At 36.9% G+C, this 13,534-nt stretch overlaps 1 protein-coding gene across 1 annotated transcript; it reads left to right on the top strand.

Annotated features, from left to right (window-relative positions):
• Nucleotides 1-3,354: 3,354 nt before the first annotated feature.
• FABP7 (fatty acid binding protein 7) lies at nt 3,355-7,499 on the top strand. Its single transcript, XM_083353986.1, has 4 exons — nt 3,355-3,586; nt 4,707-4,879; nt 6,007-6,108; nt 7,218-7,499. The coding sequence occupies exons 1-4, from the start codon at nt 3,514-3,516 to the stop codon at nt 7,266-7,268; spliced, it is 399 nt and encodes a 132-aa protein (XP_083210112.1). The 5' UTR covers nt 3,355-3,513; the 3' UTR covers nt 7,269-7,499.
• The last annotated feature ends 6,035 nt before the right edge of the window (nt 7,500-13,534 follow it).

The raw sequence follows: 13,534 nt of genomic DNA on the forward strand, positions 1-13,534 counted from the left end.
CACAGAGCAGAGCAGTATTATCAGCAGAGTTCATCTAACCTCCTGGCCCAAATTCCTGGGGGGGTCTTCAGTGCCTTATAAAGAGGATAAACACGGTCAGGGCCATCTGGATGTCTGGAGGGATGCTGCTCCATAGCCTATAGGCAGATCCTGCCACTGGGAAGGCACAACTCCTTGGTACAACACAATGGTACTGTTCAATGGAAGGGATCTGGAGCACATCTTCCCTGTTAGAGCTGATGAACTGAGCAGAAACAAGAAGAGACAAATGGTCCTGCAAATAACCCCATGAAATATAGAGTTGCATAAGTGATAACCAGCACTTTTAATCTCACCTAAAAGTAATTAATGTTACTGCAGATTTTCCAGTATAATTTGTTTCCCATGATAAAATTTAGATTAAATGGCAGTAAAGCATCTATATCCGTTTTTCTGTGATTCATTTTTGCATATATTGAAAAGTTTTTAAAATATCATAATTCTCAGGTATCTTTCTTGCAATGATACTGTCATTCAATAAACTCTTTCTCGTTAGTAAGGGCCACTTCCAAGATATCAGATCGTGAAGGGCTCACCTCAACTTTATGATAAGATAACCTTTATTGTCATTTTTTACTGTGGACACACTGGCACACATTAAAAATGAAGTTCTGTTGCCTACTTTCAAAAGTGTACACATACATAACATATATAACACACATAAAACATGCTATATACATTATGTACTATATAAATACATATGTATACCTACACCCTTATATATAAGTAACATATAAATATTAATCACTGTCCCTCTTGAATACATAACGGAAGGAGGAAGCTTTAGAGTTCACAAGGTTAATACTGTATGGAACAAAACTGTGACTGAATCTGAATGTTCTGCTTTGGATACTGTGAAGCCTCCTCCCAGAAGGTAACACGGAAAACAGGTTGTGAAGAGGATGTGTAGGGTCCCAGACAATCCTGCAGACCCTGCTCAAGCAATGCTTATGTGCTATGTCCTGGATGAAAGGGAGGGAACTGCCAATAATTTTTTCTGCTATCCTCACCACTCTCTCCACCACCTTCCTGTCTGATGCATTGTTACACCATTTCCTCACTGGGGTTGCCTATCCCTTTAAAACAAGGTGTATCCATCAAACACAGTCTGCTGGCGGCATTCATCCCATCATGTTGTATAATGCCTATTATACTATAATTGTCTTTTGCCTTATGACATCTACTTTGCTTTTCTTACCATCCCTATTTAGTGGATAGTATTTATTTAATATTTAATCCATATTTAGGAGCTGTGGTGGCACAGTGGTTAGACTGCAGTATACTTTGGGCTCCAAGATCACTGCAGATGGGGACTGCAGCCAAGAAATTAAAAGACGCTTGCTCCTGGGGAGGAAAGCCAAGGCAAATCTAGACAGCACACTAAAAAGCAGAGACATCACCCTGCCAACAAAAGTGTGTATAGTCGAGGCTATGGTATTCCCAGTTGCAATGTATGGCTGTGAAAGTTGGACCATAAGAAAGGCTGAGCGCCAAAGAATTGAAGCCTTTGAACTATGGTGCTGGAGAAGACTCCTGCGAGTCCCTTGGACTGCAAGGCGATCAAACCGGTCAGTCCTAGAGGAGATCAACCCTGACTGCTCTTTAGAAGGCCAGATCCTGAAGTTGAAACTCAAATACTTTGGCCACCTAATGAGGAGGAAGGACTCACTGGAGAAGAGCCTAATGCTGGGAAAGATTGAGGGCAAGAGAAGAAGGGGACGACAGAGAATGAGGTGGCTGGATGTAGTCATTGAAGCAGTAGGCGTGAGCTTAAATGGACTGCATAAGATGACAGAGGATAGGAAGGCCTGGAGAAACATTGTCCATGGGGTCACAATGGGTCGGACATGACTTCGCAACTAACAGCAACAATAGTTTGATCCTGACTGGGGCTCAAGGTTGACTCAGCCTTCCATCCTTCCAAGATTGGTAAAATGAAGACCCAGATTTTTGGGAGCAATGTGCTGACTCTGTTAACCACTCAGAGAGGGCTGTAAAGCACTGTGAAGTGGTATATAAGTATACTGTAAGTGCCATTGCTATTGCTATTGCTAATGCATTATTTTACAGACATTTTAAGACAGGGGTGTCCAACCTTGGACTTCAATTTCTAAAATTCCCTTAGCCAGCAATTCTGGGAGTTGAAGTCCACAAGTCTTAAAGCTGCCAAGGTTGGAGACTCCTGTTTTAGGATAACAGGTTAGAATCCCTGTGTTGAGTCTTCCTTTTCTTTTATGCCTCTGTTTCCTTTCTTTCTATGTTAAGCAGGGGTTTCAAAAAAAAAGTTGTTTCACTGCTGTATTTAATTCATTACATGACAGTTTGTTAAGTAAAAACATATCACTACTTGTCTTGGGTTCCTTTGGCTGAAGAGTTTACTAGCTGTAATAGTACAAGACACTATTTCATTTCAGTATCTACAAATGAGTTTGGGGAAAAGCTCTTTGTTAAGCCATCACACATTTTCAGTATGCTTCAAAGAAGAAACATACGGTTTGCATGTTGTCAAGTCCTTTGTCGTAACATTGTTCAGCTGACATACTTCATTGAAGGACAATCTTCCTTGTCCTTGACAAAACTATGTCTTTGTAAATGATCCTATAAACAAGTTTTAGTGATTACACTTTATTGATTTCCCTCAAGGAAGAAGATGGACAGGGAGGAAGATTTCTGAATACTTTTTTAAAAAATAAACTCCAGTCATAGGAAATAAAAAAAACCTCAAATTAAGTTATATTTTACTTCCACTCTTTCAAAAAAATATTTCAACAAAAATATTGAATATTCAAAAAAAGAAAAGAAAAATATTGATTGACTGTAACAGGATAACCAAAAAAAAAACTAAATATAACAAGGAGATAAGCAAGAAACTATGACTGCACTAGTTATAGTTTTGTAATACAAATTCATTTATTCTTTTATTCTAGCATTAAAGGGTCCAGTCTAAAATCCAATAACTTTGGCTTTTCTTTCCAACAACATCCAGCATTCTTTTAAAATTGTCACCCGCATAGAGTGTCAGCGGAAATGCATCTGATTATCTTATTGTGCAACTCCCATTCCCAGGCTGCAATATCCCTTGCCAAGTTTTCAAACAGGACTTAAAAGATCCTCACATCATTTGGCATTCCTCTTGTTTGCAGAAAAACCTTTTCTTCTCTCTCCCTCACGTTTCCCAGGCTGAATAGGATGGCTAGTCCAACCAGCTCTGTTGACCCAGTGGCCTGATCCAATCATCAGCTGAATATCAACCTTCCCACCAGCTCCCACTCCCCACCCCCTCCCACCTGAAAGGAGTAATGGGAAAATCCAGGAGGAGGCAACAGTTTAAATTGTTTTCAGTTTCATTGGATGTTCCCCTCAGTGTGGAAACTGAGCAGGAGTAACCGTAGGATTTAAACCTAGTTTTAGGGAGAGTAGCAGTTGCTGTCATAGCAGCTTTTGTCCCTTTCTCTCACTCACCCCACAGTTAAGATGGCTGAGGCATTTTGTGCTACTTGGAAGCTGATTGACAGCCAAAACTTTGATGAGTACATGAAAGCATTAGGTATGTAGAAGCAGCAGCATATAAAATCATCAATGGATTTTTTTTACTTATATTTCTTTCAGGGTGGTGTATAGATTACAGAGTTTGGATTTTGCAAAGAATGAACTCACTGGAGTAAAATCATGCTAAACGGTACTTGGAACTGAAACCATAATGATTTTTAAGCATGTGAACCACGTGTGTGTGTGTGTGTGTGTGTGTGTGTGTGTGTGTGTGTATGGTTCAGTGAACTGTGTACTATTATTTAGATTAGTATGAGCTAATCTTCATTTTAGTTAAGCCAGACTAAGGTTTGGACTGAAATTGATTCTGGTAGCAAAACTAAAATGGGAGGAGATATATTGTAAAAATGTATGTTAGTCAAATACATGATTACAGTATAAGCATATTTATTTCAAAGATTTATTGTAATATTCCATTAAATTCAATGAATCAATAGATTTGTTAGATTTTAAATATGTGAGTGTAACCAAGTTGGAAAGCTAATTTCTCTTTCAATGTAAGAAAAATGGATTGCATGGGGTTTGTTACTTGTCTGTTTGTAGAAAATAGATTGGGGTGGGGTGGGTGGGAAGAGGGAGAACTGAAAAAGTATTTTGCCCAAGTCTATGTATGATATGTTTTGTACATCTCTAGAATATATGGGAAATAAATGGTATTCAGCACAACAAATCCATGTACAAATATAGGTTGTGTAAATCAAAACAATCTGAATAAACAGAAATCTTCTGCCAAGAACTTAAAGTAATAATTTGCATCATTCTATAGTCTCATACTAATTTGGTGAAGTCAAATAATATTGAAAAGAAAAGGGTTTTTTTCAACAAAGTGCAGGTTCATTGAAATAGAAGAGCTATGTCAAAAATAAAATTCATGTATTGTCATTTTATTTGAACATTCAGAAATTCATTTGGCTGAGTAACTTGGAGTCTTCTATTCAGCTCTGCTTAGAATTGTAACTAGATCATTACTACCTTTGTTACAAAGAATTGTTCTTGATTTAAAGCAACAAGTGCTGTTTTGGTTTGGTGCCTTCCACATCAGACAGACTGCTTCTTTCTTATTTAAGAATAACGTAAAATGGATGTTTCTGTTTTTTAATCTATTTTATATATTAAAGGAGTTGGCTTTGCTACTCGTCAAGTGGGGAATGTTACCAAACCAACTGTGATCATCAGCCAGGAAGGTGGCAAAATGGTCATTCGAACACAGAGTACTTTCAAGAACACAGAAATAAATTTCAATCTGGGAGAAGAATTTGATGAAGTTACTGCAGATGACAGGAATTGCAAAGTAAGTAAGAAAAAAAACAGGCTTAATTTATTTTTCAGAGTTGGCAGCAAAGAGATTTTGAATGCAGAAAGATATCTTTAAAACAAACACTAAGAAGTTCTTAAAGAAACATTACCACTTAATTTCATTGTAACCTACACTGGGTAAGAGAAAGATAAAAAGATTCATCAGCTTGCTTTTCAATTTAAGTTATGGTGCTAAGCATACATTTTCAAACTAGGAAAGATCAATAAAATATAATTGAAGATACTTTAATGATTATATGTTTGTATTATTTTTTGCTGAGGCTTTAACAGTGGCCAACCACCTGCTCTGCTTATCAGGAGACTTCCAAGGGCATGACAGAAAACACACTTTGTCTCTGAATCTCATACTTGTTGCCATTATGCATTATTTTATTTTATTTTATTATTTTATTTTATTTTATTATTTTATTTTATTTTATTATTTTATTTTATTTTATTATTTTATTTTATTTTATTTTATTATTTTATTTTATTATTTTATTTTATTTTATTTTATTTTATTTATTTTATTTTATTATTTTTTTATTTTATTTTATTTTATTTTATTTTATTTGGCTTCCTGAAAGGTTCAAAATTTGCTAGGTTGTGTTCCAGACTGGCTTCTTAAACTCACTAGAAGTTCTGTTTTGGTTTCAAGGCATAACTACTTAATCCTATGTCTCAAACTGAAAATGTTTTAAAGCTGAAGTCTATTCACTGAAATGCATGCTAAATACACCTTTAATACAAACAGGCATACAACTGCCCACAGGAGAAGAATTTGTTTACTTTTCATGTTCATTTTTATAAGTGATCTACTAAAAAATATCTTAGTAACAAATTCATTTCTTTGAAACCAGTGCTCCAAAGGGCACTTGCTGGCTGATCTAAAAAGTTCAGATGGCACTGTGATTGTGTGGTTTAATCCCGCCTCTTTTAATGTGAGTTACAAGGCTTTGATCAAGCAGCAACAGAAATCACTGAGAATTTTCAGACCACTACAGCATATGCCCCTAGTGGTGCATCATCGTTCAAAAACAGAAGAAGATTTTCAAGTTTAACTGTTAAAGATGAATTAATTGTTTGGGCAATTTTTGTGACACTCTCCATCTATTTCCACAGTCAGTTGTGAGCATGGATGGTGATAAATTGGTTCACGTACAAAAATGGGATGGCAAGGAAACAAATTTTGTTAGAGAAATTAAAGATGGTAAAATGGTCATGGTAAGTAAAACTTTTTAAAGTTAAAAATGCTCCTGAAGGTTTACTATGCCATAGATATTATCACAGGGTCCTCCTTTCCATACCTAAGTACTGATCAATTATAGCTTCTGAAAACACACCCAGTCCCATTACTTTCTGTAGCTCTATTGTTAATTACAAAACATGTGATATTTGTCATATGAAAATTCTTTCCAATATATAGTGATATTTTTAATACAATCATATCACTTCAATGTTGACAGTGACTAAAGCAACTGCATTCTCTCCCAGAGTCTCATATTGCAGAAATATGACATTAAAAAGGAAATACCTTTTTTTTTTCAACAAGATGTCTTGAAATGCTTTCATGGACTTAAAAATCGTCATCTTTCATGTTTTTTTTTCAGTTTTGTTTGGAAACGGCATTTTTTAAAATGGAAACATGATTGATTTAGAGAAATTCCTGCATTAGAAAGTACTTTTTTCTTCATTATTACAATCTAGAGCGAATTCAATTATTTCAAAAAATGTAACATACCTGATAATCTTGTAATGTATTTATTAATGGACTAGCTGACTACGATATTTGTAAGGGAAATCTGTAACAAGCATAAATACAATAAACAAGAAAGACATGTGACTTATGAATAGCACATTAACACATAAAAGAAGCAGGCACAGTTCTGACTGGTTGACTAGAATATATTATGCAAATATAACTTTGTTATGGAAGGCTGAAAATTGAACATAAGGGAATAAGCATGAACACAAATTGCATAAGGAGGGTCTCCCTGCAGATGTGACCAACTTGTTTTAAAATCTTTCATTTGTGTTCACTGTTATTTTTTTATTTCACTATTTCTCTACATCGATATGAAAATTTCAAATTAATTCATGCAGCAAAAGCATGAAGAACTGAAATAGCACTGGGTCATTTGCTTGTTATGTTTGGACAAATTGTCTTCTATTATGATATTGCAGAAATATGACAGATTCAGATGTTTCAAGAACATCTAGCTTTTGCCCTGGTGTCTTGTCAAAGACCACATGATTCATATATTTCTGCACGTTATGCTCAGCAGTCTATATTTGTTGTAAATTGTCTTTGTTTGTACTCACTGAATTTGCAGACTCTCACCTTTGGTGATATTGTTGCTGTTCGTCAATATGAAAAAGCGTAACATCTGTCAGCTTATTGTCCGGGGTAATAATATTTCTGGATGAAAGAAGACCTGTCTTTAGAAGCCATCTCTGAAGTAAAAATTGCATTGCTGATATGGAAGGAACACCAAGTGCTACTTTGTTGTTGTTGTTGTTGTTTTAAAAAACCTCTATGCTATCAACTTGGAAACATTTTACTTTGTAAATCACTGCAAATAAACTTTGCAATAAAATCTTGAAATATCTCCTTTTACAACAAAAGGTATCCTGACATTATTGAATACCGTACTTGAATTGAATTGATTACTTTATTTGCCATGTTTGGTTAGGCACACAAGGAATTTGTCTGCAGTGCAGAAGCTCTCAGTACACATGCAGAATCATCATCATCATCATCATCATCATCATCATCATCCCAATAAGAGGGAGGAGTAAGAAAGATAAGAAGGATAAATAATAATGCTACAGCCATACTACATGGGTAAATGCACATAGACATTAGATGGCATTGTGAGAATTAGGCGTTTGGCAGAGTGATGGCCTGTGGAGGAAAAAATTGTCCCTGTGTCTAGTTGCTTTGGTCTGCAATGCCCTTTAATGTCATCCTGAGGGGAGGAATTGAAACAGGATGTGAGGGGTCTCCAGATATTTTCTCAGCCCTCCTTCTGACCCATGTAATATACAGGTTTTCAGTGGAAGGCAGGCTGCTTGCAAGTTCTTTCTGTGACCTTAACTATCCGCTGGGGTCTGTATCTTTTCTGTTTGGTTGCCTCTTTGGTTGATTTTATAAAATCAAAGCCAAATTGAGCCAAAATACCCTGACTTAATACTAAGTGTATAGTGGTCCTTTAGAAACAGTTTTAGTAAATAAGTGCTTTACTTTAATAGTTTGCAATAGTAGACAAAAATTTAGCCTAATCTCTCCCCTCCAGTTATCTGTCATAGACTCTCACAAAGACACATGGTTTCAACGTTACATACAGATATCAATCCTTCCACCTCAGTTTACTTCTACTTTTATCCTCTTCCTAAGTCTTAGGAACAGCCTGCTGTCTCCTTCTAACACTTCCTCTCATCTCCTGATTAATTGCAATTCATGGACTCTCCAATCTTTATGCCGGAAATGTGTTTCCAGAAACAATATGTGTGGAGATAAAGTTTCATGCGTGTATTGTAAAATTTCATAACCCATGGAAGCTTACACCATAATTAGTTAATAAACTGTTTGTTAGTCTACTTCAGACATGTCAAACTTGCAACATCATGTGATGTCACGCAACGTATCAGGACAGTTTTGCCATTGCTGGCAATGGGGTGGGTGCAGCTTCCGGACGATGTGTCCACCCCTGGGTCACTTCCAATGGGTCATTAGATGGAAAGGCTTGTGCTCCATTACTTTAACTCTTCAGAAATAGGGCTTCTTCAAACTTCTTTTTCTTGGCATGTTTAATACAATGGGGGAGATGAATTGGGTAGACAAAAGCAAGAGGACCCATGGAATGGGCACCCAACTTATTTCAGACCATGGAGAGCAAATCTATCTCCTCAGACAACAGAACATTGACTTCTGTTAGTCCCAGACTAACAATTGCTGTTCCTCATACATGAAAGAAAACAGCATATACAGAACTCACATACATGTCCAAAGGGAACTCAGTCAGTAACTTTGAAACGTGCTTAATTTACAAGGAGAAATTATTTATCTGACCTGAGCATGCAGAAGAGTGAAAACGTGATCTGCAAATGACAGGCACCTCGTGACATTATCGCACAAATGACCCAGATTAATGTACCTGCATGAGACATGAGGTGATTGATGCAAATTACATAATTGCATTATTTGCATGATGACATTAACAAAGCTTTCAACAGACCAGGTACAGGTGGAGGCAGTTTCTTAGCAGGCATAAGTGTGCATGTTCCCAAACTCACAGCACACATGTGATTATGTCAACTTAGAATTGTTAGAACAAATACGGGACTAAGAAGTTTTATGTAGCATTTGAATAAGTCTTCCTTTTTTTCCTTTCTTTTTTATATATATTTTTATATATTTTATATTAATAGTGTTTGTAGTTATCCTATATGAGCTAGAGAGTGATAGATTTTAGAGTTTACGGTTGTTAGCATATGGTTGTTTATGATTCTTTTTTTTTTATACCTTGTACTTAGCTCTGGGAAGTCGGGGGGGGGGGAGGGGGGAGGGGTAAGGAGGGAGGGATAGGGGAGGGGTAGGGGGGTTTGTTAAAGATAAAATGTATGATAAAACTTTTCAATAAAAAAAGCATAGGTACAACTTTGGTGAAAAGGTAACAGCGCTCTGTGATGCCATGCTGGCCACATAATTGTGGAAATGTCTTTGCACAGCGCTGGCCCAATGGCCTTGAAATGGAGATGAGCACTGTCCCCTATAGTTGGCAACGAGTAACAGGGTAAAATCTGTAGGGATTCCTTTACCTTTTTTCTTAATACTGGTTTGTGCTTCCCTTCTTCCATGTAATCATGAATCACATACATTTACTACATTATGTCCTGGAAGCAACCATTCATAATTTTATGATCTGCAACTAATACCAGACATCAATCTTGGAAAACATTCTTTCATGGCAGGATTTTGCAATTCACAATGCCATCAAGATAGAGGAGCAGACCAAAGATTCAGTTGAAACAGTATTTGGCCAATTAAGATCTGCCAATTAGCCTAATCTGCTTCTGGAACAATGTGATTCACTGTGGGTCCCAATGAGAATCTCATTCCAGGAAAAAAAAACCTCTGTATTTCTCTTCCTGAGAACAATGCAAGAGCCTTGGTGGAGCCATGGGCTAATGCCTCCTTAAGTAACACCAGCTGCCTGCAATTAGTGCAGGTTCGCATCCCACCAGGCTCAAGGTTGACTCAGCCTTCCATCCTTCCGAGGTAGGTAAAATGAGGACCCAGATTGTTGGGGGCAATTAAGCTGACTTTGTAATAATGCCGCTTGGGATGTGTGTGAAAGCCCTAATAAGCAGGCATATACATAGAATGAAGGCTACTGCTAAGCTTGTAAGCCACCCTGAGTCTTTGGAGAAGGGCGGGATATAAATAGAATTAAAATAAAAAATAAAATAAAAAATAAATACTGATGAAGTGGCTTAAGAACTACAAAAGTTTAGGATATTATAAATGTGTTGGTTATTAAGGTATGGCAAAGCTCTTTGTTGTCATTATTTTAATGGGTGCAACAATAGGTTCATAGAGTTGCATTGCTAATTTTAATAAATGGATCAATTTTTAATGTTAGCCTATAACTATAGGAAGAGCACTAGGATTGGCTGGCCTAGATAGCAGCTAGGGTATTAGCTGGTGCCATACTTCTTATTCATTAAGCTATGTTTGGGTGGGAAGGAACCCTTAACATGACTGTTAGCAATGGCGTGTATACTGGATTCAGAACTGCAACTTATATATCCAGAATATGCTTTTCTTCTACCTGGCTATGGCGCTTCTGCGATGGTTGTTCTTTCAGAATTTATCACCCAGATTTGGTGTGTAGGTTGGGGGCAGTGGACAGTAAGGGAACATATGCACTTCTTATTTACTTCTATGACTGAATGGACGCCGTTTCCTGCATTGTTGAATTTGAAGAGTGGTTTTAAACTCCAGGAACATTGTTGGCTTTCTTCTTGACATGACTTGTTCTTGCCAAAGCTGCAAAAAAGTGAGTGAAGCTTAAACCTCCATAGCCTATTCAGTGGGACAACAGAGTCTCTTGATGCTGGAGTCTGGCCATGATTTCTTGTACTGAGTTTCATAGCTTCTCCCTTTTGGCAACTTGTCTAGACTCTGGGCCTCTGTCCCAAAAGTCTGCTCTCTGCAAGTCTCCCCCAAGTGTATGTACATAAGGATATTGTCTTGCATAGGTTTTACTTCCTTCAGTATGGAACTGGTATTCTGAAAAGTAGGCATAGATTCAACTATGGCAGGGTTTTTCCTAGTTGTGCCAGTAGGGCTGGTAAATTGGGGCTGTTGTGGAATCATTTTACATGTTATGTGTTGCAAGTTGCTGGAGGCACACCAAGCATTGTCCTAAACAACTTGACTTTTTCTATTTGTCAGTGAAAATAATATTGTCTGGCAGTCTTGGGTTAGCAACCTTTGGGTTCTAGTTTCAGGGTTGTCAAATATATTTTAATTTTATTTTTTTAGTCTTCTTGGTGGTTTGTGTTGTCCTCCCTTCTAGATGAAGTGGCATATAACAGAATATATAACAATATTTCTGCTGTTATAATACAATGCATTTTCTATACAACATAGCTGTGTCGGCTTGATCTGCTAATTAAGAAGATAATTAAATTAATTTAAGCTTCCTGTTACACAAATAATCTGTACCATACACAGTTAATTGCATAGTGTATATAGTAATTAAGCATAAATTATTATAGGCCAAGGGAAATGTCACCTGTGTTATGATGTCTCTTTGTTATCTTTGGAAAGCCATTCAGCTGCATACCTGGAGTACTGAAATAACACGCTTGTCTTACAGGCATTTGCTATGAAAAATACTCAACCTTCAGAAGTGAAACATAAAAATGAAGCATTCATGCACTGAGAACAGAGTGAAGAACCTTTTGGATGTTCTGTGCATCATTTCCGTAGAAGTACCTACATAGACCTAGAATACTACGCAGATATTTTCAAATTGCTTGACTTCTAAACCTATGCTAGATCTGATCCTAGGATACATTAGGTGCAAATTTTACTGCTGCAATGGGAAAGTATAATGAGACCAATGCTAGGATCCCCACAAAGTAGTTTTTAAACCAGAGCTAATACAGAAAGCTCTGCCAGTACTAGTCCTGACAAATTGCTGCACTCTTCCAAATGTGGAATCTTGATGTATGTGTGTGAATCTTTGCAAGACTCTGGCTCATTTGTGCAACCTTATTATACTCCTCTCCAGTGCTTGTAAGGTTTTGTGCCTATAGTAAAACACATTGTGCTTTTAATCCATTAATACAGCTCACATCACTGCTGTCTGGGTTGAAGACTCAAAGCAGATGACTGTCTTTCCCAGGCCTGCTATTCCCAGGGATGTGAGAACAAGTTGCTGACTTCATCTCCATGGAAAAAGCCATCATTTGAGTGGTGTTAATTTCCATGGCAACTAATTTATGGAGCGTCCAAATAAAAGCAAAAGACAATCAGGATCAAGATGGGAAGGGAGAAAATGAATGCCCAATACCAACTGATTTAAATGATAACTTTATGACAATACATTCTGATATTGTATTCTTCATACACATTAAACACATACTTGAAATGAAATATTGTTTACCCAACAACTGTAACTTCATTCTTCATTTGGCACACAGCTGCTGTCCAATAAAACTTTATTGATCTGCCAGTTCAAATACATGCATTAAAAAGAAGGGTAGAAGAGTACTTATTGCTAACCATTCATTAGGATGAATGATTTATGCTTAGACACTAAATCCATGTAAAACAAAGAAGAGACACTATAACATAGACATTTATACAAGATATCAAAAAAAAATCTTGAATCGCGGCAATCAGAGTACATTTAGGCTATGAATGAACTTGGAAATGTCATCAATTTTATCACAACTTTCTCCAACTTTCATTTATCAACAGGTGTTCTGCAACTGTAAAAAGAACATCACCAGAATAAATTTAGCAGGTGAAACCTTTTCAAGCATGGAAACAGAAGTACCTACAGAGGAAGTGTAGGTGGGGAGCCAAAATCATCAAGATGACAGATGGAACATCACAATGTGAGTTTGACCCTTTTCTGTTTGACCCTTTTCTATATGGACATTTGATCTTAGCCAAGGGCCAAGAAAGGATAAAACTGGGACCACAAAGCTCTGTTACCTTCCTGAATATGATGCCCCTACCCACAGCTGCCCGTGTGTGGAGGTGAAGTGATTGGTATAAAACTGAGTGAGCAAGTATTTTATTCTTTTAAATGTAGATGTGCTGGCTGGAAAAATTGTGATCTTAGTAGTAATTTAGATGATATAAATAGTTCCTCTGAATCTTCAAGAATATTATCTTTTTATTGACAAAGCTGATTCCAGATCTGTAAACCTACGACAAATTTATAACTTTGAACTGTGTGCATGTATGTACAGAGGACAATTACTGGTGTATGATCCATATTACGCCCTTAAGCCACTCTTGTTTTCTGGTCAGGCAGATTTGACCCTAAACTGTCTTAAAAAAATCTTGTTCAGACTGAGAAATGTTGGCAAAGCTTACAACATATTCACTCTGAACAGCAAACTG

The sequence above is a fragment of the Vipera ursinii genome (genome assembly GCF_947247035.1).
Source record: "Vipera ursinii genome assembly, chromosome: 1".
NCBI lineage: Eukaryota > Metazoa > Chordata > Lepidosauria > Squamata > Viperidae > Vipera > Vipera ursinii.